Below are 22,504 nucleotides of genomic sequence, written 5' to 3' on the forward strand. Positions count from 1 at the left end.
TATATTGTGTGGCACGGTGTAGAGGTATACTGTATATTGTGTGGCACAGTGTAGAGGTATACTGTATATTGTGTGGCACAGTGTAGCGGTATACTGTATATTGTGTGGCACAGTGTAGAGGTATATTGTGAGGCACAGTGTAGAGGTATACTGTATATTGTGAGGCATAGTGTAGAGGTATACTGTATATTGTGTGGCACAGTGTAGCGGTATACTGTATATTGTGTGGCACAGTGTAGAGGTATATTGTGAGGCACAGTGTAGAGGTATATTGTGAGGCACAGTGTAGAGGTATACTGTATATTGTGAGGCATAGTGTAGAGGTATACTGTATATTGTGAGGCACAGTGTAGAGGTATACTGTATATTGTGTGGCACAGTGTAGAGGTATATTGTGAGGCACAGTGTAGCGGTATACTGTATATTGTGGGGCACAGTGTAGCGGTATACTGTACATTGTGGGGCACAGTGTAGGCTATATGTGTATAACATAAACATATTTCATATGAACACTTACAATTTCTTGGCTTGGCCCTTGGGGATCTCGGACGCCACTTCCACACTTAGCCCTTGGGGGTCTCGGACGCCACTTCCACACTTTGGCCGGGGGCTCGGCGGAGCTGATGTTGTGTTTTATCCTAATGAGAAAGATTTCATAATAAGGATTTGGAGAAGGGGCAGAGGGATAGCAGAGCAGGGAGAGGCTGGTGCTGCTACTAGGGGCTCATACCATGGGGGAGTAATAAAGCCCACCATAATGCCCACCCAGTTGTAATAATTCTCTTTATAATGTGACAGTGCAAAAATACCCCCTTGTAATGCCCCCAGTTGAGCTAATGTCCCCATAGTGCCCCCATAATGTGCCAGTATAAAATGCCCCTATATAGTGCCCCCAGTAAATTCCCCTATAGTGCTCCTCTCCCCCTTCCTGCTAGTGCCCCCCATAATGTACCAGTATAAAATGCCCCATATATAGTTCCCCAGTAGATGCCCCTCAGTGTCCGGCCTCTGATAGGCTGCCGGCCTAGTGTCCCCCATAATGCCCCCCAATAATGTGCCAGTAAGTGTCCCCATAGATGCCCCCCCATCATGTGCCAGTATCAAGTGCCTCTCCCCCCCCCCACATGTCCCAGTATTATAGTGCCATCTCCCCCCATGTGCCAGTATCAAGTGCCTCTCTCTTCCCCCCCATGTCCCATTATCATAGTGCCATCTCCCCCCAAAAAAAGTGCCAGTATTAAGTGCCTCTCCCCCCCCATGTGCCAGTATCATAGTGCCAACCCCCCCCCCCCACATGCCAGTATCAAGTGCCTCTCTCCTCCCCCCCATGTCCCAGTATCATAGTGCCATCTCCCCCCCCCCCCACAAAAAAGTGCCAATATCAAGTGCCTCTCTCCCTCCCCCTCCCCATGTGCCAGTATCAGGTTCCTCTCTCCCCCCCCCCCCCCATGTGCCAGTATCAAGTGCCAACCCCCCCTCTCCCCTCCAGGTGCCAGTATCAGGTGCCTCCCCCCCCATGTCCCAGTATCATAGTGCCATCTCCCCCCCCCCCCCACACACACACACACACAAAAAAAGTGCCAGTATCAAGTGCCTCTCTCCCCTCCCCCCCACCCCATATACCAGTATCAGGTGCCAACCCCTCTCCCCCCCCATGTGCCAGTATCAGGTGCCAACCCCCCCTCCCTCCCCCCAGGTGCCAGTATCAGGTGCCACTCTCCCTCCCCCCCCCATATGCCAGTATCAGGTGCCACTCTCCCCCCCCCCCCCATATGCCAGTATCAGGTGCCACTCTCCCCCCCCCCCCCATATGCCAGTATCAGGTGCCAACCCCTCTCCCCCCCATGTGCCAGTATCAGGTGCCTCTTCCCCCCCCGCCATGTGCCAGTATCAGGTGCCAACCCCCCTCCCCCCCAGGTGCCAGTATCAGGTGCCAACCCCCCTCCCCCCATGTGCCAGTTTCAGGTGCCTCCCGCTCCCCCATGGCAGTAACAGTCGGGTATTAAAAAAATAAAAAATAAACACTTCTACTTACCTCCATGTCAGCGATGCGATGCAGCCTCTTCCTGTGTCCCGCCTTGTATGTCCTTATATGGAGTCAGTGCTTGTATTTGAGAAAAGATTCTGCTGGGATTCGAACCCACGACCTTCTGCTTCAGAGGCAAAGCAGCTAACCACTAGACCATACCAGCTGCCTTGTGGCTGACTGAAAAAATATGAGACTTCTACTGTTATAGCTGGCTCACATCTATACACATGACAGCTGCTCATATATAGAGATATAGCAGAGCTGAATGTGCTGAGACAGCTGTCATATACAGATATAGCAGTATCTCAGATATATCTCTATATGACAGCTGTTCCAGCCCACTCAGCTCTGCTATATCTCTATATATGATAGCTGCCCCAGCAAACCCAGCTCTGCTACATCTATGCATATGACAGCTGCCCAAACACACCCAGCACTGCTATATCTCTATATGACAGCTGTCCCAGCACACTTAGCTCTGCTATATCTTTAGATATGATAGCTGCTCCAGCACACCCAGCTCTGCTACATCTATATATCTCTAAGTATTGCTATACAGTAGATAGATATATAGAGATATAGCAGAGCTGAGTGTGCTGGGGCAGCTGTCATGTGTATAGATGTAGCAGAGCTGGCTGTGTTTCGGCAGCTGTCATGTGTATAGATGTAGTAGAGCTGGGTTTGCTGGGGCAGTTGTCATATATAGAGATATAGTAGAGCTGAGTGTGCAGCTGTCATGTGTATAGATGTAGCAGAGCTGGGTGTGTTTGGGCATCTGTCATGTATAGATGTAGTAGAGCTGGGTTTGCTGGGGCAGCTGTCATATATAGAGATATAGCAGAGCTGAGTGTGCTGGTGCAGCTGTCATGTGTATAGATGTAGCAGAGCTGGGTGTGTTTAGGCATCTTTCATGTGTATAGATGTAGTAGAGCTGGGTTTGCTGGGGCAGCTGTCATATATAGAGATATAGCAGAGCTGAGTGTGCTGGGACAGCTGTCATATAGAGATATAGCAGTGCTGGTGTGTTGGGGGCAGCTGTCATGTGTATAGATGTAGCAGAGCTGGCTGTGTTTCGGCAGCTGTCATGTGTATAGATGTAGTAGAGCTGGGTTTGCTGGGGCAGCTGTCATATATAGAGATATAGCAGAGCTGAGTGTGCAGGGACAGCTGTCATATACAGATATAGCAGTGCTAGGTGTGTTTGGGCAGCTGTCACGTGTATAGATGTAGTTTTTTTTTTTTCTTTCCTAATCAGTTGTAATGCAGCCTTTATGGCTGTGAGGGTAAATGCTTTGCCACTGGTTCACTGATAGATTGGAGGTTGTGGGTTCGAATCCCAGACCAGGAGACTTTAGCAGACAGTAAGATTAGATCACACTAGCGGCTGCTGTGAAGGGGCCCTGCGCACGATATTTAACTAACTTGAAAATAAACTGTCACACACGCTGCTGGGGCGCCGGGCCCCGAAGCAGCTGCTTCCCCTGCTTCCCCGGTAGTTACGCCACTGGTGTAATGGTAACGCCCCCGTTGCTCCTAGAGGCTCATTTGCATATATTAAAACATAATTTTTCTCAGCAATGCGGGCACATACGAACATGGAACTAGGGCTGAAACTATTACTCGAATTAATCGATTAACTCGACACAAAAAAAATCCTCGAATCGATGATTCGTTTGTGACATGTGACCACAGAGTGTGAGTGAAGAGCTTGTTATTACTCACGTTCCGTGGTAACCCGCCTGCCCGCACAACGCTGCACTAGATCCTGACGTACACATATCGTCGGGACATTTTAGTTCACTGGCTCTGTGGCTGGGCACTGATGGCTAGGAGGGGCAGTGGGGGAACTGATGGCAGTGGGGGGAGCTGGTGGCACTGGGAGGGGGAGCAGCTGATGGCTCTGGGGTGGGGGAACGTGGAGCTGAAGGCACTGGGGGAACGTGGAGCTGAAGGCACTGGGGGAACGTGGAGCTGAAGGCACTGGGGGAACGTGGAGCTGAAGGCACTGGGGGGACGTGGAGCTGAAGGCACTGGGGGGACGTGGAGCTGAAGGCACTGGGGGGACGTGGAGCTGAAGGCACTGGGGGGACGTGGAGCTGAAGGCACTGGGGGGACGTGGAGCTGAAGGCACTGGGGGGACGTGGAGCTGAAGGCACTGGGGGGACGTGGAGCTGAAGGCACTGGGGGAACGTGGAGCTGAAGGCACTGGGGGACGTGGAGCTGAAGGCACTGGGGGGACGTGGAGCTGAAGGCACTGGGGGGACGTGGAGCTGAAGGCACTGGGGGGACGTGGAGCTGAAGGCACTGGGGGGACGTGGAGCTGAAGGCACTGGGGGGACGTGGAGCTGAAGGCACTGGGGGGACGTGGAGCTGAAGGCACTGGGGGGACGTGGAGCTGAAGGCACTGGGGGGACGTGGAGCTGAAGGCACTGGGGGGACGTGGAGCTGAAGGCACTGGGGGGACGTGGAGCTGAAGGCACTGGGGGGACGTGGAGCTGAAGGCACTGGGGGGACGTGGAGCTGAAGGCACTGGGGGGACGTGGAGCTGAAGGCACTGGGGGGACGTGGAGCTGAAGGCACTGGGGGGACGTGGAGCTGAAGGCACTGGGGGGACGTGGAGCTGATGGCACTGGGGGGACGTGGAGCTGAAGGCACTGGGGGGACGTGGAGCTGATGGCACCGGGGGGACGTGGAGCTGAAGGCACCGGGGGGACGTGGAGCTGAAGGCACTGGGGGGAACTGATGCACTTGGGCTGATCGCACAGGGGAGGATGAAGGGTGTGGAGACTGATGACAGGGGGTCTGATTAATTTTTATAAAGGAAAACAGTCTATTAATTCATTTTTTCTTATTAGAGTACTCAATCATAAAAGTAATCAGTAGAATACTCGATTTCTAAAATAATCGTTTACTGCAGCCCTACATGAGACCAACACAGATGCCTTCAGCTGCCAAGTGCACGTGTAACAGGTCCGCCAGTGTCAGAGGGACAAATCTGCTGACAGATGCCCTTTAACAATTAATTTGCGGCAGCCCCACACCACTGCAATTTATGGCCACATCCCGGCTGCCTGAATGCCGCATGTGGCCCGGCCCTTATACACAGTATTGATACATGCACATATATCAGCTGGACATGTTAATGGCAGTTTTCAGAGAAAATTTATTGACAAGAGGCAGAGATCTTGAAAACGGTGATGAACACACAATCTATTAGAAAGCTGAAGACCTTCTCACTCTATGATTAGCAATCACTTCTCATTACAGATATGATGGAGAGAGCGATAATTAATACCATTGTGGGCCATGATGTAGTGGAACCTGGAAACTATGTGCAGATGTTTCCATATCCGTGTTACACGCGTGACGAGTAAGCATGAGTTCGATATTACTATTATCGTGTATCGGGGCCCCATTTTTGGAACAGAGTTTAATTGCACGGAATATTTGCCTGCAGCTTCCTGTTTGTGATCGAGCACATGATGCCGCTGTGTATGGTCATCTCCTGGGTGTATTCTGTAGCTATGATGATCCAACACATAGTAGCCGAGAAGGAGCATCGTCTGAAAGAGGTAATGGAAGTGTCTTCCAAAATGAGATAAAAAAAGTTTAGCAAAAAGCACACAGAGTATGATTTGTAATACACTACAGTGGTACTATTGCCAATAGCAACAAATCGCCAATCCCCTGGCGCTCCCATTCCACTGCTTCCTTCCTGGGTACTCCTGACACACAGGAAATGTACGCTCGGCCAATCCCAGGCCTTAGTGGAGACCCGCCTCAGCCAGTGATTGGCTGAATTGGCATTTCCTGTGTGTCAATAGAAACCATGAAGTGTTGAAAGGGGAGCAACGGCATATCTGATGGTAAGTACCATAGGGGGGATTTACCAAAACCGGTGTCGTGTACGGCGGTCTTAATCTGCCCTGCACTAACGAAAGATGCAACAGATTGAGTAAGAGATGCGAACCTCTTGATAAACTTGTTGTTTTTTATGCCATCCATGCACCAGAAATAAAATCTACTCCAGCCCGGAGCTGAAATAGCTTTCTGGTGTAACGTGTGCTAATTTCCTGATGCACATGTTGAGAGTCGGGCTGCAGAGCCCCCGCCCATGGCCCACCTCCTTCTGCCCACTTTTTGGAAACGAGGCAAGTGTGTCCAAAAAGGTAAAAAGTTGCAAATTTGTCTCAAAATGGCACTTGCAACAAAATATGCAACTTTTCCACACCAGAAAACTGCCATAGAGCTTTCATAAATTTTTATTTTTTGTTTGTACCATTCTATAAAAAATATTAACCAGACAACCTCCTCAAGATAGATCTTTTTCACAGAATGCCAACAGCAAGTAAACCATTTTGCACATAATCATTTTTGATCCATGAGGCCAGTTCTATAATGCCGCTGGCATTGTCCGTGGTGCCATTCATTTCTAACCGACTGAATTGTCCTTTTTGTGGCCCTCAGGTGATGAAGATGATGGGTCTGAATAACGCCGTGCACTGGGTGGCCTGGTTTATCACAGGCTTTGTTCAGCTCTCCATCTCCGTGACCGCTCTTACCGGCATCCTAAAGTACGGCCAAGTCCTCATGCACAGCAATGTCTTCATCATCTGGCTCTTCCTCTCCATCTACGCTGTGGCCACCATCATGTTTTGGTGAGTATCACTGAAGATGAGCTCGGTAACAAACAAATGAAGGCTAAGCAGCCGCCATGATCTTTGGTCACTACTTTAAGGAGGCTATAGAGCAGGGATGCCCGAGCCGCTGTTCCAAAACTACAACTCCGAGTATGCCTGGACATCCTACAGCTACTAGGGCATGCTGGAAGTTGTAGTTTTGCAACAGCTGGAGGGCCGCAGGTTGAGCATCCCTGCTATAGAAGATGATGGGGGTGGGGGACATCCATAGACATTACTTGTCCTTACCCTCTGACTATAACTCGCCTCCCTGCAGCTTCCTGGTGTCCGTACTTTACTCCAAGGCTAAGTTGGCCTCTGCCTGCGGTGGGATAATCTACTTCCTCAGCTACGTTCCCTATATGTATGTCGCGATCAGGGAAGAAGTGGCACATGATAAAATCACCGCCTTCGAGAAGTGCATTGCCGTAAGTATGGTCATTCAAGTCACCAGTTTCAGGTGCATAATAAAAAAAATACCCAGGAAATATCATTATGTACGGGAAAAAAAATCACTAATCTCCTAAATATTGTGCCCTCTGCCTATATCATCAGCCAGGCCTTACAGATTGTGTTTGTCACCCTTTACCCATACAGTCGCTCATGTCTACAACTGCCTTTGGCCTCGGCTCCAAGTACTTTGCATTGTACGAGGTGGCAGGGGTCGGAATCCAGTGGAAAACATTAAGCCAGTCTCCGGTGGAAGGGGATGACTTCAACCTCATGCTGTCCATGATGATGCTGATAATTGATGCAGTAGCGTACGGCATTTTGACCTGGTACATTGAAGCCGTTCACCCAGGTATCGTCATGTTCTTGGAGTGGTTACCTTAGAGTAAGTTCAGACTTGGCGGATTCTGCAGGTTCAGCAATTTACAGCACAAGACGTATGTGGAGGGGGTTTTCAAAACGCCATCCACATGTAGCGGAACATTTCCAGCATGTTTATTCTTGTGCTAACATGCTGTAGATCTCAATCCAAGATCTTGACCCTTTAACATGAAATTTTGCAGTAAACCTACAACACAATCCGCACCTAACGCATGCAGATTAAGGCGGTGGTATCACCATAGTTTAAGGACCTACCTTTTAGAGGCTGGAATATATCATTTATACACAAATATTTTTTTTCTAGGCATGTATGGACTTCCCCGACCCTGGTACTTTCCCTTCCAACGATCTTATTGGCTCGGAAGTGGTCGTATAGAAACCTGGGAATGGTCTTGGCCATGGTCGCGGCCAACTCGTCTTAGCATCATGGAAGAAGACCAAGCCTGTGCCATGGAGAGTCGAAGACTAGGTATGTATTGTCCTAGCTAGGTTGCAACCAGGGTAAGGCTACACGGCACGCCTGGTGTTGTGGCCGGTATCGCAGGGGCATCACAGTGTAGCGGTGATCCCTTAGAAATGATTGAAGTCGCAATGCTAGTTTAAAAAAAGATCCAAAACTAAATCACAAAAAAGCGATATATTTTTATTTATCAGTCGCTGTGACCCAATTAATTTCTATGTGATCACCATTACATTGCAATGTAGCCGTAGGAAAAACCTAGTTGACCAAATTGACCTAGTTTTGCATTTTTGACCCTACCAGAGGAGACCCGCGGAATAGAAGAAGAACCCAATCATCTCCCGTTAGTTGTTTGTATTGACAAGCTGACTAAAATCTACAAGACCGGTAAAAAGCTGGCACTGAACAAACTGAGCCTGAATCTGCACGAGAACCAGGTGGTGTCTTTCCTAGGACATAACGGAGCGGGAAAAACCACCACCATGTAAGTCTTTACTCATTCTCCAAACAAGAACAGATTTGGCAGTCTTGTAAGACTAAGTTCAGATGTTACGGCTTTGTTGTCCATTTGCAGTACGGATTCTACACCAGTAATCTGCAGTAATTATAAACCCCATCTACATGAAGCAGAAAAAAAATCTGGCCCAACTTAAGGGCATGCCAGATTTTTACAGGACGTGCCAACACTTGAACAGGGAGGAATCCTGCAGCACAATATGCAGCAATATCTGCATTTAACACTTGCGGATTTTGCTGCAGATTCGCTACGGATTTCCAGCAAAATCTACGTCTGATTTCTTCTGCTACATCTGGACTCACCCTAGCACTCTCCGCCCGTACAGGTCCATCCTCACCGGTCTGTTTCCCCCAACCTCTGGTTCAGCCACCATCTATGGACATGATATTCGCACTGAAATGAATGAGATTCGGAAGAGTTTGGGCATGTGTCCTCAACACAACGTGCTCTTCGACAAACTGACTGTAGAAGAACATCTCTGGTTCTACTCCCGACTGAAGGGCATGGCTGAGGAGGCAATACGCAAGGAGATGGGCAAGTATGTACTGAGAAAACCTTACTGAGGTCATTTGAGTTTAGTTATGTATGTAAGTTCCAAAAGACATCATAGAGGGGGGTACCCCGCTCAGGACACCCCTCATGTGCCGCTTAGGGGCGCTTCACCGCTAAGGTCAGTGCACGTGATGATGGTCCAGAGGGGATCAGAAGCAGCGTGGACAGGACCCTTAGTGCTGGAACAGAGCGCCAGTGAATAGGTATGTGTCGTTAGTGGGGGTCAGACTTTGTGGCATGTCACGTGATGAGCCCCACCGCAACGCTATGCTCCAGTTTGCCTTTACGGCGGGTATACCGCTAGGTCTGCCTGTTCTCTGATATTTCTTTCTGAATCCCCAGAGGAGAGGAGTTTCTCTGAATCTCTTTTACTTGTGTAATTGTCTTCTAGATGCTGATGCCAGATGATTACCACGATTTGTTAAAAGGTTAAATAATTCATAACATAATGGAAGCCGTTTACAGATAATTGAGATTTATCTGTGGCTTTGACATCTCTGTAGACAGAGGCATTTGGAAGGATATAGACATTGCTGTTGGGCACATTCACCCACTGGCTGTATGCCACCTGCTGCCTTCTGAGGTCTGATGCATCCTCTGTCTAAAGCTGGCCATGCACATTAGGGGGCTTGTGGCCAAACACTCTCCCGACCTCTCCAATGGTTCAGCCAAGCATGCATGTGTCCTAAACGGGTAAAAAGCCACTGCCAGACACCTCTGGCATCGGTATATCTCCTCAAGGAGCAGCTTAGGCAGGGTGCTGAATCTCCTTGAAGAGACTAGTCCTGTATGCTCCATGGAAAACAAATATGCAAAGAGGTATCTCCCAGGAAAGAAAACCATCTCGGCAGCGCCACCTTGTGGAAGTGGCTCCCTGTGAGTCAAGATCCGACTTTTCAACAAACCTTGGGATTTGACATGGGAATATAGCCAAGCCAGGTATCCATCTGTAGATAGCTGTTTTGGGGTGGCACGGGCGAGATGGTTCTCTTTCCTTGGAGATACCTCTTTGCACATTAATTTCCCATGGAACACTTCCAGTAAGTCTCCATACAGGACTGCTCTCATCACCATGCCTAAGAAGCTTCCAAGGCATCTCCCTGAACCAGCCAGAATCCTACTTCTTACTGATGAGGGGCAAGCAGCCCGAAACAGCTGTCTACGGATGGATATTTGGCTTGGCTATATTCCCTTGTCAAATCCCAAGGCTTTGTGGAAAGTCGGATCTTGAATCATAGGGAACCGCTTCCAATAGTTGGCACTGGCAAAATGGTTGTCTTCCTTGGGAGATACCTCTTTGCATCTCCACAAGAACAAAAGGATTGGGCAGTAAAAATCCAATTGCCCGACCCTTCTTTCCCTCAGCATCTGACCTCGAGGGAGAGTCAGGAGGCCCACACATACACATAAGGTGGTTGGACGGTCCAGCCAAAATTGGGGGGGCTTCAGCAGACCTTTATCTAATGTGTACTGGTTGACTTGGAATTCACTAAACCTCATCAGGAGAGGTCCATATTTATTTTACCTCTATCCTGCCCTCTTCAGGATGATTGAAGACCTGGAGTTATCAAACAAGCGTCACTCTCTGGTCCAGACCCTATCCGGAGGAATGAAAAGGAAGCTGTCCGTGGCGATTGCTTTTGTCGGTGGGTCCAAAGCTGTTATATTAGACGAGCCAACAGCCGGCGTTGACCCCTATGCAAGAAGGGCAATATGGGATCTTATTCTGAAGTACAAACAAGGTGAGACCCTCAAGAGCATTTCGCTCTTTATTCATTTTCGGGGTTTCAATGGCGGCTTTTGAGCATTCGATTTTTCCGTAGGCCACACCATCCTCCTCTCCACCCATCATATGGATGAAGCCGATCTTCTGGGTGACCGCATTGCGATCATTTCTCACGGGAAGCTAAAATGTTGTGGCTCTCCGCTGTTTCTGAAGAGTACCTACGGAGATGGATATAAATTAACGGTGGTGAAAAAGCAGAGTGGCCCAGGTTGGTAATAGAGGTGCCTCCAAGTCACTGAGAAATGGGGTTCTGTAAGCAACATGAGTATTGCAGTATTATTATTTCTACCCACTCTTCAGATTTCGGCTCAACCTCCTGTATCAGTCCCTGTTCAGAACCGCGGGTGTCTCAGTTTATTAAGAAATATGTGGCCTCCTGTCTCCTGGTCTCTGACACAAATACGGAGCTGTCCTACATCCTCCCCAGCGAGTCCATCAGGAAAGGCTGTTTTGAGCGTCTCTTCCAGGTAGGTACCTGAGCTTTGAGCTCTCCTCGTCCAGTAAGGTATCTGAACCTTCCGTCAGATGCTGAGACTATTGCCTGGTGTATATCCACTGGGTTCCGAAATATGCCACTGTATAGGCACATTTACTATAGTGTTTGCACCTGTTTTTAGTTGAAAATATGGTGTTTTATATACCAAAAGTGCGTCTGTTTTGGAGGGTTTTGCGCTTCATTCGACTCATAGGTGCACATATTTTACGCATGAATTAGATGCATAAACAGTGTAATTCAAAACATTTTATTGAAACACACTTGCAAACTCACAAAATAGAAAATCTGATGACTCCATTCCAACACAAAGAATGGTACAATGTAAAAAATTAATATTTAAAACTTTTATAAAATACGTGTGTATATGTTACACCTGTGTCTTAATATTAATGTTATATATTTTTTTAATTTTTTTTATATTTATATGTACTGTATTTAAAAATTACAATAAAAATAATTTAAATAAAAATAATAATAATATTAATAAAAAAAGTCTCATTCAGTCTGGGCAACTCCACTCCAGGACTGGCTTCTTTTATTTCACAGTTTTAAGTGGTAAAGTGTGACCTTTTTTTTTGCATTAAAAGTCGCACTTTCAGGGAGCAACTTTTCTGTGCACAGATGCAACTATTTTTCATGTGCAAATATATTAGACCAGTCTAAGTGAATATGAACCTGTCTGAACTGAAAAACAACCACCAGAGGTCAGACTAATACCAATACTCCAAGTCTAATCCATCAACTGCTGTGTGACTTTTAATAAATACTCGGCAAAAGACTGACAACCGAATCAAATATGCCTGTCTGATTTTTATGTCTGAAAGCAGACGAGCTTTATAAATGTGCCCCATAGTGTTGCCTATTGACTCCTATGGTTAAAGGGGTCTCCGAGACTTTTATACTGATGACTAACCTCCAGCACTCCAGCTGTTGTAAAACTACGACTCCCAAGATGTACACTTGCTTGGCTGTTCTCAGAACTCCATAGAAATGAATGGAGCATGCTGGGAGTCGTAGGTTAGCCATCACTGTCATCAGTATCTGATCGGTGGGGGTCCGACTCATGGGACCGTGGCGATCAGCTGTTTGAGAAGTCCCAGGTGTTAGCACCACGGCCTTTTCCCAGATCACCACTCACAGCGCCGTACATTGTATAGTGGCCGTGCTTGGTATCACAGTTCAGCCCCATTAACTTCAATGGAGCTGAGCTGCTCCTAGACCACTTGACCGATGAATGTGACGTCACTGGTCTAGGTAAAGGTGGAAGAAGACTGCAGCGCTACTGCAAGCATCGGTGCCTTCTCAAACAACTGATTGGCGGGGCCCCCGCTGATCAGACACCGATGACCTATCAAGAGGACAGGTCATCAGTATAAACTCTTGGAAAATCCCTTTTAAGAAAACATAGAAAAGTATAGTACACATCTCGATACAGTAAAAGATATGCCAGTGTATACCAGGACACTGGGTGACCAGATCCTTGATGCCAGGAACTTTCCTGGTATATACAGCAAACATAGTCTTACTCTGATTGCCTAGCATTGTTAGTAGATTTTGACACTACACATGGTGCAAGGCGAAACTGATTGACACCATCACCACTCACGTACTACGCCTTTTAAATGTTTTTAGTGTTTTACCCCTTGCATTGCATTTATCCCTTCCAGCACCTTGAGCAGAGCCTTGATGATCTAGACTTAACCAGCTTTGGACTGATGGACACGACCTTGGAAGAAGTTTTCCTCAAGGTGTCAGAAGAAGACCAGTCCCTTGAAAACAGTGATGCAGGTTTGTCCCAGAATATTAGCCAGGCTTGAGTACTGGGTTGATGTCCTCCATATCCTTCTTCATCACGACCCTCTTGCCTTCTAGATATGAAGGAGTCGAAGAAAGACACTTTGCGGCCTATTATTCAGCCAGATTCCAGCACTGATCCATCATCCTTGACTGATCCAGAAGACAAACCCGAAGTAGAACTCAACAACTTTGCATCAGAAGTTCTCCCGGGTCTGTCCCCTGGTTCCCTGCGTTCTGGCTCATCCTCTTCTGTGGGATCTGTGAGAGGAGAGGAAGGTGGAGCGTACGCCGAGTTCTACGGTGACTACTCGCCGTTGTTTGATACCTCACAGGATGTGGAGAACCTAAGCCTGCAAGGTAAGTGGCTTAAAAACCAACACTTCAATGCAGCAATGCATCCAAAAAAAAACTAAGGCCCAGATGCATTAATGTGTCTGCACCAAAAGTCTGTTTAAAAAGTGGTGCAATTTGGCGCATCTAGGGTTTGTACCCTTTATTTTTCCAGACATGCTCAACAAGGGGGTGGTGCTTATAGAGAAAGGGGCAGGGCCTAAGATGCGCCATTTTGCACCAAAATTGTGCCACAATTCTGACAAATTGAGACAACCAATAGTTGGCATAATCTGTCTTTGCTCCAGATTCATCATCCAGCCTGAGCCCCTGTGACAAATCTGGTGCAGATCTAGACAGCCAGTCTTGGCTTACGCCATCTTCAGGGTTGGGACATCTGGGTCGTAGTTCGATATGACCATCTTTTCTTGATTTACAGATCCAGAGGTCGAGGAGCAGGTCATAGACGGTCAAGGCAGCTACAAGCTGGAAGGTTCCTGGCTGAAGCTGCGGCAGTTCCATGGACTGATTGTAAAGCGTTTCCACTGTGCAAAGAGGAACACCAAAGCCCTCTTCTCCCAAATTCTTCTCCCCGCATTCTTTGTATGCGTTGCCATGACTGTGGCATTGTCTGTGCCCGAGATTGGTAAGTGACGGTTCTGTATTTCTGGGTTTTGCTTACTGTGCCAAGACCCCCCATAATACGGAACTGCAATCTGCCATTTTGATAACCATATGGCCGCCTGGGGAAGATATGTTTATCTGATCACACACAAATTACCGTAGATTAATATTGGCTGAACCTGAGACCAGACGATCATCTAATGTGTATCGGGGTCTCCTGACTCTACCCGGATGACAGATGTCAAGGGAATAAAGGATCGGGCTGTTAGATTTAAGCATGAGATGCCTGCCAGTGGTTTAGTGCCCTCTTCCCATTGACAACACGTGCATCCTTGGCCTACGCGAGCATACACGTCTATGGGCGGTTGACATGAATGTGTGTAAGCCTGGCATTGAGTAGGGTCTTCGTTTATCAGCAGATTGCAGACTATAGACCACCTTACCATATAATGGTGGACATTAGGACCCCCCCGGCATGCACTGTATTATGGACTTGTTATGTATGCAGTTGCCTGATATATTCTAGAAGAAAGCACTGACGTGGAGCTTGACGCATTTACTGTTTTCAGCACATTTACTAGTGTCGTCCTTTGGCCTTTTGTCTACAAATTATTATTCTAGGCCGTGGTTTAATTCATCTTCGTGTATCGGGAAGACAGGCACCTGCATTATTTATGCGTCTGCAAGATTTCTGCTAATTAGTGTGTTTTTTCCATCAGGTGATCTCCCGCCGCTGATCTTGTCCCCCTCTCAGTATCACAACTATACTCAGCCCAGGGGTAACTTTGTTCCTTACGCTAATGAAGAGCAGCCAGAGTACAGGTACGCTGTGCACCAGGCCCATGAAAATGAATGTAATGCAAAGAAAACGAGGGGATTAGCCGCGTAGTCCGCTCATTATTCATCTGTGCTAAAAACGGAAGGAGATTATAGAAATCTGTGTATTCTGGGCCTAGTGTGGCCCTTAGTAGTATAGCCATTCTCAAGCAATGGATGCTATTACACCATATCCAGCTGCAGATGACCTTTCTGTCTGTCTGAGCATGGAAGAGGACCCTGGTGTCCACCCAGTCTGGCAATGCCGTATTTGTATGTGCCTCTTGTTCTTCCAGGTTAAAGCTGTCCCCAGACGCCAGTCCTCAGATGCTCGTTAGCACGTTCTACCTACCTTCTGGTATCGGGGCTACCTGTGTTCTAAAGACGGCGTTTAACAGCACCTTGGATCAGCTGGTGCAATCCCTCAATTTAAACAGCAATGAGTCCAAGATGCTGGCAGCCCAGTACTTTGATGCCATGTGCGTGGATTCTTTCACCCAGGGGCTACCACTCTCCAACTTTGTGCCTCTGCCGCCCTCTCCGGCCCCTTCGGAGTATCCAACAGAGGAGGACCTCGCTCACCTGTGGAATGCCACTACTTATCTACCTCCCTCTGTACCTGGTAAGATTATGTAGAGACCTACTGACCGAGACAGAACCACTCAGTACCTATGTGATCAATCAAAATAGGATTAAAGTCAAAATTGGTCCAAGTGACCAAATCAATTTACATTTTGGAGACTGGATGAGCCTTTAATGTACATTTTGCATGTGACTTTCAAGAGGACCGTGTGGCTCATTCCTCTTGACGCAAAAAATAATAATATTTATATATATATATATATATATATATATATATATATATATATATATATATATATATAACTCCATAGAAGGAAAAATAGGATGGTCGGCACCACACAGAACACTATAGAAGTCCAGATTAACAATGGGGGTGCTCAACAGAGGAAGGCAATACATGAAAAAAGTCCAAGGTAAATATAGATATATTCCACGGCACTCACCCCGGTTAGTAGAAAGTTCACTTTATTGAACTACATGGACATTGCAGGGAAAAACCTTGGTATTAGCATGGCTGTAATAGCTGATCCGAGACGGCTCTTACTGGGATTAGTCAAAGTGCTGGGTGGGTGACTACTCCCCATGTTCCAGGCCGGGTTTTGCCAGGCATAAAAACCAGCCAGCACTGCCAGGTGGAGAGGATTACCTCCGTCTGACAGTGGAGCTCAGGAGTCTGTGTGCTGGGATCTGAGGCCTGTGCTGGGCTGGAGAGCGGAGACCCGTGTGTCAGGGGAACAGGCCGCCTAAAGCCTGTATTTGAACTTTCTGAGGCAGAACTGCCACCAGGGTGACTTTTGTTATATTAACTTGCCATTGGGTGTGAAGTAAAAACAACACTGCAAAAGTGACGCATGTCACACACTGCATGTGTGAATAAACACTGAAGTTTAAATTACGAACTTGTACTTTGCCTCTGTACTGCGCCCGCTTATCCTAACTACCAGAGTGAGTATATATTATATATAATATTATAAAAGCCACGGGGAAGACCTGCATTGAAGGCTCATCCAGTCTCCACGGTAATTTGTTTACTTAGCGGTCTTACTATGCTTCATCATATTAGGGTGCATTCACATCACCGTTTAGCTTTCCGTTCTTCTGATCTGTCAGAATATGAGAGAGAGAAAAAAAAACGGATCCTGTTGCATCAGTTTGAGCCATTTCTGTCTGAGATCCGTTTTTTTAGACGGGAGAAAAAATGCAGTACTTTTGTTTCCATCTAAAAAAATGAATCTCAGACGGAAATGGCTCAAACGGATGACAACTGATGCAACAGGATCCATTTTTTTTTACTGGATCCTGTAAAAAAACGGATCCTATGCATAACTGATGCAACAAGATCAGTTTTTACCCCTATAGAGCACTCGTATACATATGCACAGACACATTTATACACGTGCATACAGATACACAAATGGATACAAATAACGACTCATGCATACAAGTGTATATTTATACGCACATATACTGTTGCACAGACACAAACAGCTCCAGCGGGCACTTACCTCCTCCTTTGCTGCACGATGTCATAAGTTGAAGGTCCGGGTTCTGAGCAGAGAGTCTCCATTGCTTCCTCCGCTGCTAAGGCCTAATCCATGTAAACTGCAGATCTGTAAAATACGGATGCGCTCCATGTGCTGTCTGCTTTTTTTTGGAAATCCATGGACTTCAGCCTTTTGCTGAAATATTTTACCTTTTTTAGGATCAGACATACGGATGTGGAAAGCACGTGCTTTCTGCATCTGTATGTCTGTTCTGCAAAAGGATAGAACATGTCTTATACTTGGCCTCAATGAGGGCCGCGGATCCATTGAAGTCAATGGGTCTACAAAAAATGCAGATGCAACACGGGAGGTATGTGTATTTTGTGGATCCGCAGTTAGCAGACCGCAAAATGCATGTGGTCGTGTGCATGAGGCCTAACTCCTTCATGTGTGGACAGGAGGAAAGGCTATAGCAATACCAGCCAAGTGGCGCCCCCTTGATTTAGGGAGGGTTTAGCGCCTTGTGTGGCTGCGCAGGTCCAGATTAGGCCGGCCCTGATTAAAAATATGAAAAGGGAAAGGTTTCCGCTTCTAACAACATCACCAGGAAGACTTCCACGCGCAAACTGTTATGATGACATTGGAAGCCATTTCCACCCACTGAATAGATCCTTTGCCTCTCATCCAGCAGAAGACATCACCACCACTCCTCCTCTGCCCCGGCGCATCCATGAGCCAGTCAGATGTACATGTTCCATGCAAGGAACCGGCTTCTCTTGTCCAAATGGGGTTGGTGGCCACCCTAACCAAATGAAGGTTGTCACTGGGGACATCATGGTGGACATCAGTGGACGGAATGTGAGTGAATATCTGCTGTACACCTCGGATCGATTCAGACTACACAGGTAAGTCACGGGGCACCGATATGATCTGCTTCCTTTGAATAAAAGTACCGTATGGGTTATTTCCAATTTTCTTAAACTAGGTACGGGGCAGTGACATTTGGAAATGTGCAGAAATCTATCCCAGCATCCTTCGGGACAAAGGCGCCCCCTATGTTACGGAAGATTGCGGTTAGACACACGGCTCAGGTCGGCTCATTTCACGTTTTCTAAGACCATCTGACAACGCGGCGCCAACAGTCTTGACTAACGACCTGTTTCATATTTTAGGCATTTTACAACAATAAAGGATACCACAGTATGCCCACCTACCTCAATGCCCTGAATAATGCCATCTTGAGGGCCAACTTGCCAGCATCCAAAGGAAACCGTGCCGCCTATGGTATCACCGTTACCAATCATCCGATGAACAAAACTAGCGCCAGCCTCTCCTTGGACTACCTGTATGTAAATGATGACCCTCACCCATAGGTCTGAGCCGCGACCTCCCGGTCTTCTCACGAGCTCCTCTCGTCCATGTTTAGGTTACAAGGCACAGATGTGGTGATCGCCATATTCATCATTGTCGCCATGTCCTTCGTTCCTGCGAGTTTTGTCGTGTTCCTCGTAGCGGAGAAATCAACTAAGGCAAAGCACCTGCAGTTTGTCAGCGGCTGCAACCCTGTCATCTACTGGTTGGCCAATTATGTTTGGGACATGGTGAGATTGGCCCCTGCGGCTTCACACGTAGCAGACGCTTTCTGGCACCGACTTTACAGTAAAGGGTGAAATCTGCTGCTGAAATCCCTGGCTTTTCTGTAGCGTCGTGACAGGACGGGGATTTCAATTTCTACATCATTTGTGGAAGCCATACGCAAGTCCGTATACGGATCTCATAGGGCCCTACGAGTCCCCCTGCCCCCTCCTAGTTTTCTAGGACGCCTGCATCCAGTGTCGGACTGGGGTACCAAGGGCCCACCAGTAAAATTTATTTTGGGGGCCCACCGTACAGATACACTCAAATATAATAAATAATCTGCCACATTTTTTATATGGACATAGGCTGGTTGAGGTGATGTACATTGAATATATGTAGGTAGTGCAGTAAGTCTACTGTGTTATGTGCAGGTGGTGGGAGACTAGGGGCCCACCGGGGGATTCCCCTGTACCCCTGTGGGCCAGTCCGAGCCTGCCTGCATCAGTCCCTTCCAAGCAGTGCAGAATGCAAACCTCAGTGCCCCAGATTTGGCTTTTTTTTGCATTAAAGGTAACCTGTCACCAGTTCCATGCACATGACCTTACCCTTTTTGCTTTCTGCAAATTACGGATCCGCAAATTACAGATACCTTTCATGTGCAATCTTTCTTAGTTCCATTGATTAGAAATGGCTATTCTTCTCTGGAAAACGGACGAGAAAAAGAATAGGACATGTCCTGTAATTTGCAGGATAGACATACGGATGCCTCTGTGTGCGATCCGCAAAAAAAAACGGACATGTGTATGAGGCCTTATGCTGCTATGTTCTAACAGCTCCAGTAGATGGCAACAAGTCTTGATATTCATGAGCTTCTGGCTTCCTCTATGCCACTGACATTTTTTTTTTCCCAACTGAATTAAAGGGGTTATCCCATCTTAGACAATGGGGGGCATATTGCTAGGATATGCCCCCATTGTCTGATAGGTGCGGGTCCCACCTACAAGGAGAACGGAGCGGAGAAAGTTGAGGAGGGCGCACTGCGCATGCGCTGCCGCCCTCCATTCATTTGTATGGAGCCGCATAGCGATATGCCCCCATTGTCTAAGATGGCATAACCCCTTTAATAACATAGGGGGGAGATAATCAAGAGGTTGTAATACACAGTTCAATACACGATTTTAGCAGAAAGTGACCCAGCATTTTGCTAAGAGGATCTGTGTGCCCTTAGTTAGGACACCATAAAACTGGGGACAGATTTCCTTAGAAGAAATTTTAATGGAAAACAAATTGTAGTAGAAAAGCTATCCCCACCTCGCCGGCTTTTTCCCGAAAACGTGGAATGGGTGCTTAAAAAAAAAAATTGCACTTTTTCTGAACACCTTATATACCCATATATACGAAAAAATCTTCCTCTTATTACAAAGCTGGCTGGGTGAAGCCACCACTAGGGGGAGCTTAATGCCTAGGAATTGACACAATTACCATAGACTACAATAGAAGCCGGGCCAGTGGCAGTCGGGTGGTCTGCCTCCCTTGAAGGGACACCATTGCCCAGATACTTTTTTTTTTTATTGCAGCAGGTTTGACATTTATCTGTAAGGCTTTGCATTCAGAAAAGAGTTTATTTTTAATTTTTTTATGTTCCCTTTTTTTTAATTTTTTCAGCTAAATTATCTGGTTCCTGCTACTTGCTGCATCATTATCCTGTTTGTGTTTGACCTTCCTGCGTATACGTCTCCGACCAACTTCCCAGCTGTACTGTCCCTCTTCCTACTCTACGGGTGAGTTCTGCCAATCCGACATGTGGGCATTGATGGGTCATAGTGTCTGAAATAGCCCATTGTTCTTAGGGCCCATTCACATAACCATACGCTCGCAGTGCCCATGTTACTTACTGCAAACAGCGCTCCGCGATACATGGACATCAGCCGTATGGACCCCATATTGCGGTGCGGAGGCATGGATCCGAAAGCCCACAGACCGGCTTATGAGCTTCTGATCCGTGCCTCCGCTCCGCAAAAAATAGGACATGTCCTATCTTTTGCCGTATCTTGCAGATTGCTGACCCATTCAAGTCAATGGGTCCGCAACCGCCATGTGGGGTTCACAGGGCCGGCGCCTGTGTTTTGCAGCCTGGCTGTTTGCGGTCCACGACACGGACACGTTGACCATACGGTTGTGTGAATGAGCCCTTACACCAATGTATTTACAGCTGGTCAATCACACCCATCATGTATCCCGCCTCCTTCTGGTTTGAGGTGCCCAGCACGGCCTACGTCTTCCTCATCGTCATCAACCTGTTCATTGGGATTACAGCCACTGTGGCCACTTTCCTGCTGCAGCTGTTTGAACATGATAAGGTAGGTGGCACGTTACGGGCAGGGCTGGTGTGGCCATGCCTGCTCTTCTTGGATATCACAGGGGTCCTTGCCTTGTCCTTCCAGGACTTGAAGTTGGTGAACAGTTACCTGAAGAGCTGCTTCCTCATCTTCCCCAACTACAACCTCGGGCACGGACTTATGGAGATGGCCTACAACGAATATATTAACGAGTACTACGCGAAGATCGGTAAGAACACTGGATGCCAGAACCACCGCAGCCCTCCTCAAAATGTATAGATGTGAAGCGGCTGCGTTTCATCCAGAGCACCGCTTCATTTACACCCAGTCTATTCCTCCAGGCACTTCCGGAGCTGCATTCAGAATCCTACCGGTTTATGTCCACAACTCCCTGCATCCCCCTGATGGTGAAATGCGGGAGAAGAACATATTCTCTTCTCACCTAAATGTGGGAGACGCATCTTGTACACCGGGCACTGAGCATTTTTATGGTGTGCAAAAAAAATCTCCCATAATGCTCTGCTCCAGAATATAGCATATTGTCAATGCTCAGTTAGGAAAGGTGGGGGGGGTTCCGATACTTTACTACTGATGACCTATCCTCGGGATCTGTGGGGGTCTGACACCCAAAACCCCCGCCGATCAGCTCTTTGAGAAGGCGCCATTGCTCGCAGGAGAGCTGTGGCCTTCTCTTAGCTCCCCAAGCACAGCGCCGTATATTGTATAGTCAATGCCTTCTCAAACAGCTCATCAACAGGGGTCCCAGGTGTCGGACACCCACCGATCAGATACTGATAAACTATCCAGAGGACAGGTCATCAGTATAAAAGCCTCAGAAAACCCCTTTAAACTTTTTACAGTCCGCTAATGGATTGTAAGCAAAGAAGAGTGATTTGAAGGCAGCTTTGGATGTGACTGGTGTATAAGACATAACGTAACTGTTGAATACTGGGAGTCATGGTGTCTTTTCCCCTAACTAGGTCAGTTTGATAAGATGAAGTCTCCATTTGAGTGGGATATCGTCACCCGGGGCCTGGTGGCAATGACCATAGAAGGGTTTGTCGGTTTCTTCATCACGATTATGTGCCAGTATAACTTCTTCCGCAAACCACAGTAAGTATTCCACCGCTGCCACCGTAGGGAGTCACTTCCACAAGGTGGCGCTAGCAGGACGGTTCACTTTCCTTGGGAGATGATGATGATGTATAGTCTTGTGTACATGCAGTCTTACCCTTAGGGCCTTGATACCTCTTTGTACACTGCTACCATATAGATCAGGGATTAGCAACCTCCGGCATTCCAGCCATCCTGAAACTACAACTCCCAGAATCCTCTTTTCACTTCTATGGGAGTTACAAGAACAGCCAAGAAAGTTTGCATGCTGGGAGTTGTAGTTTCACAGCAACTGGAGTGCCGAAGGTTTCTGATCCCTGATATAGATAGTCTAATGCAGGCATGGTCAACCTGCGGCCCTCCAGCTGTTGTAAAACTACAGCTCCCACAATGCCCTGCTGTAGGCTGATAGATGTATGTCAAACTCATGGCCCTCCAGATGTTGCAAAACTACAACTCCCATCATTCCCTGATAGCTGTAGTATGCCCTG

The 22,504-nt window shown here is 47.4% G+C and overlaps 1 protein-coding gene across 2 annotated transcripts in view; it reads left to right on the forward strand.

Annotated features, from left to right (window-relative positions):
* ABCA2 (ATP binding cassette subfamily A member 2) overlaps positions 1–22,504 on the forward strand; it is a 77,260-nt gene that overhangs the window by 48,852 nt on the left and 5,904 nt on the right. Inside the window, exons 16-39 of one of the 2 annotated variants that reach the window (XM_044306658.1) lie at positions 5,297–5,399; positions 5,487–5,601; positions 6,497–6,687; positions 6,986–7,136; positions 7,306–7,510; positions 7,844–8,008; positions 8,303–8,483; positions 8,842–9,054; positions 10,614–10,810; positions 10,892–11,062; positions 11,155–11,321; positions 13,018–13,138; positions 13,223–13,504; positions 13,917–14,123; positions 14,821–14,923; positions 15,214–15,539; positions 17,675–17,888; positions 17,969–18,074; positions 18,156–18,328; positions 18,410–18,584; positions 20,227–20,342; positions 20,774–20,921; positions 21,006–21,129; positions 21,881–22,013. In XM_044306658.1, the coding sequence (XP_044162593.1) occupies positions 5,297–5,399; positions 5,487–5,601; positions 6,497–6,687; positions 6,986–7,136; positions 7,306–7,510; positions 7,844–8,008; positions 8,303–8,483; positions 8,842–9,054; positions 10,614–10,810; positions 10,892–11,062; positions 11,155–11,321; positions 13,018–13,138; positions 13,223–13,504; positions 13,917–14,123; positions 14,821–14,923; positions 15,214–15,539; positions 17,675–17,888; positions 17,969–18,074; positions 18,156–18,328; positions 18,410–18,584; positions 20,227–20,342; positions 20,774–20,921; positions 21,006–21,129; positions 21,881–22,013 (4,087 nt within the window). Of the gene's footprint in view, positions 1–5,296; positions 5,400–5,486; positions 5,602–6,496; positions 6,688–6,985; positions 7,137–7,305; positions 7,511–7,843; positions 8,009–8,302; positions 8,484–8,841; positions 9,055–10,613; positions 10,811–10,891; positions 11,063–11,154; positions 11,322–13,017; positions 13,139–13,222; positions 13,505–13,916; positions 14,124–14,820; positions 14,924–15,213; positions 15,540–17,671; positions 17,889–17,968; positions 18,075–18,155; positions 18,329–18,409; positions 18,585–20,226; positions 20,343–20,773; positions 20,922–21,005; positions 21,130–21,880; positions 22,014–22,504 lie in introns of both variants that reach the window. The other variant, XM_044306657.1, reaches the window with a different exon arrangement.

This window comes from Bufo gargarizans, chromosome 9 (assembly GCF_014858855.1).
Source record: "Bufo gargarizans isolate SCDJY-AF-19 chromosome 9, ASM1485885v1, whole genome shotgun sequence".
Lineage (NCBI taxonomy): Eukaryota > Metazoa > Chordata > Amphibia > Anura > Bufonidae > Bufo > Bufo gargarizans.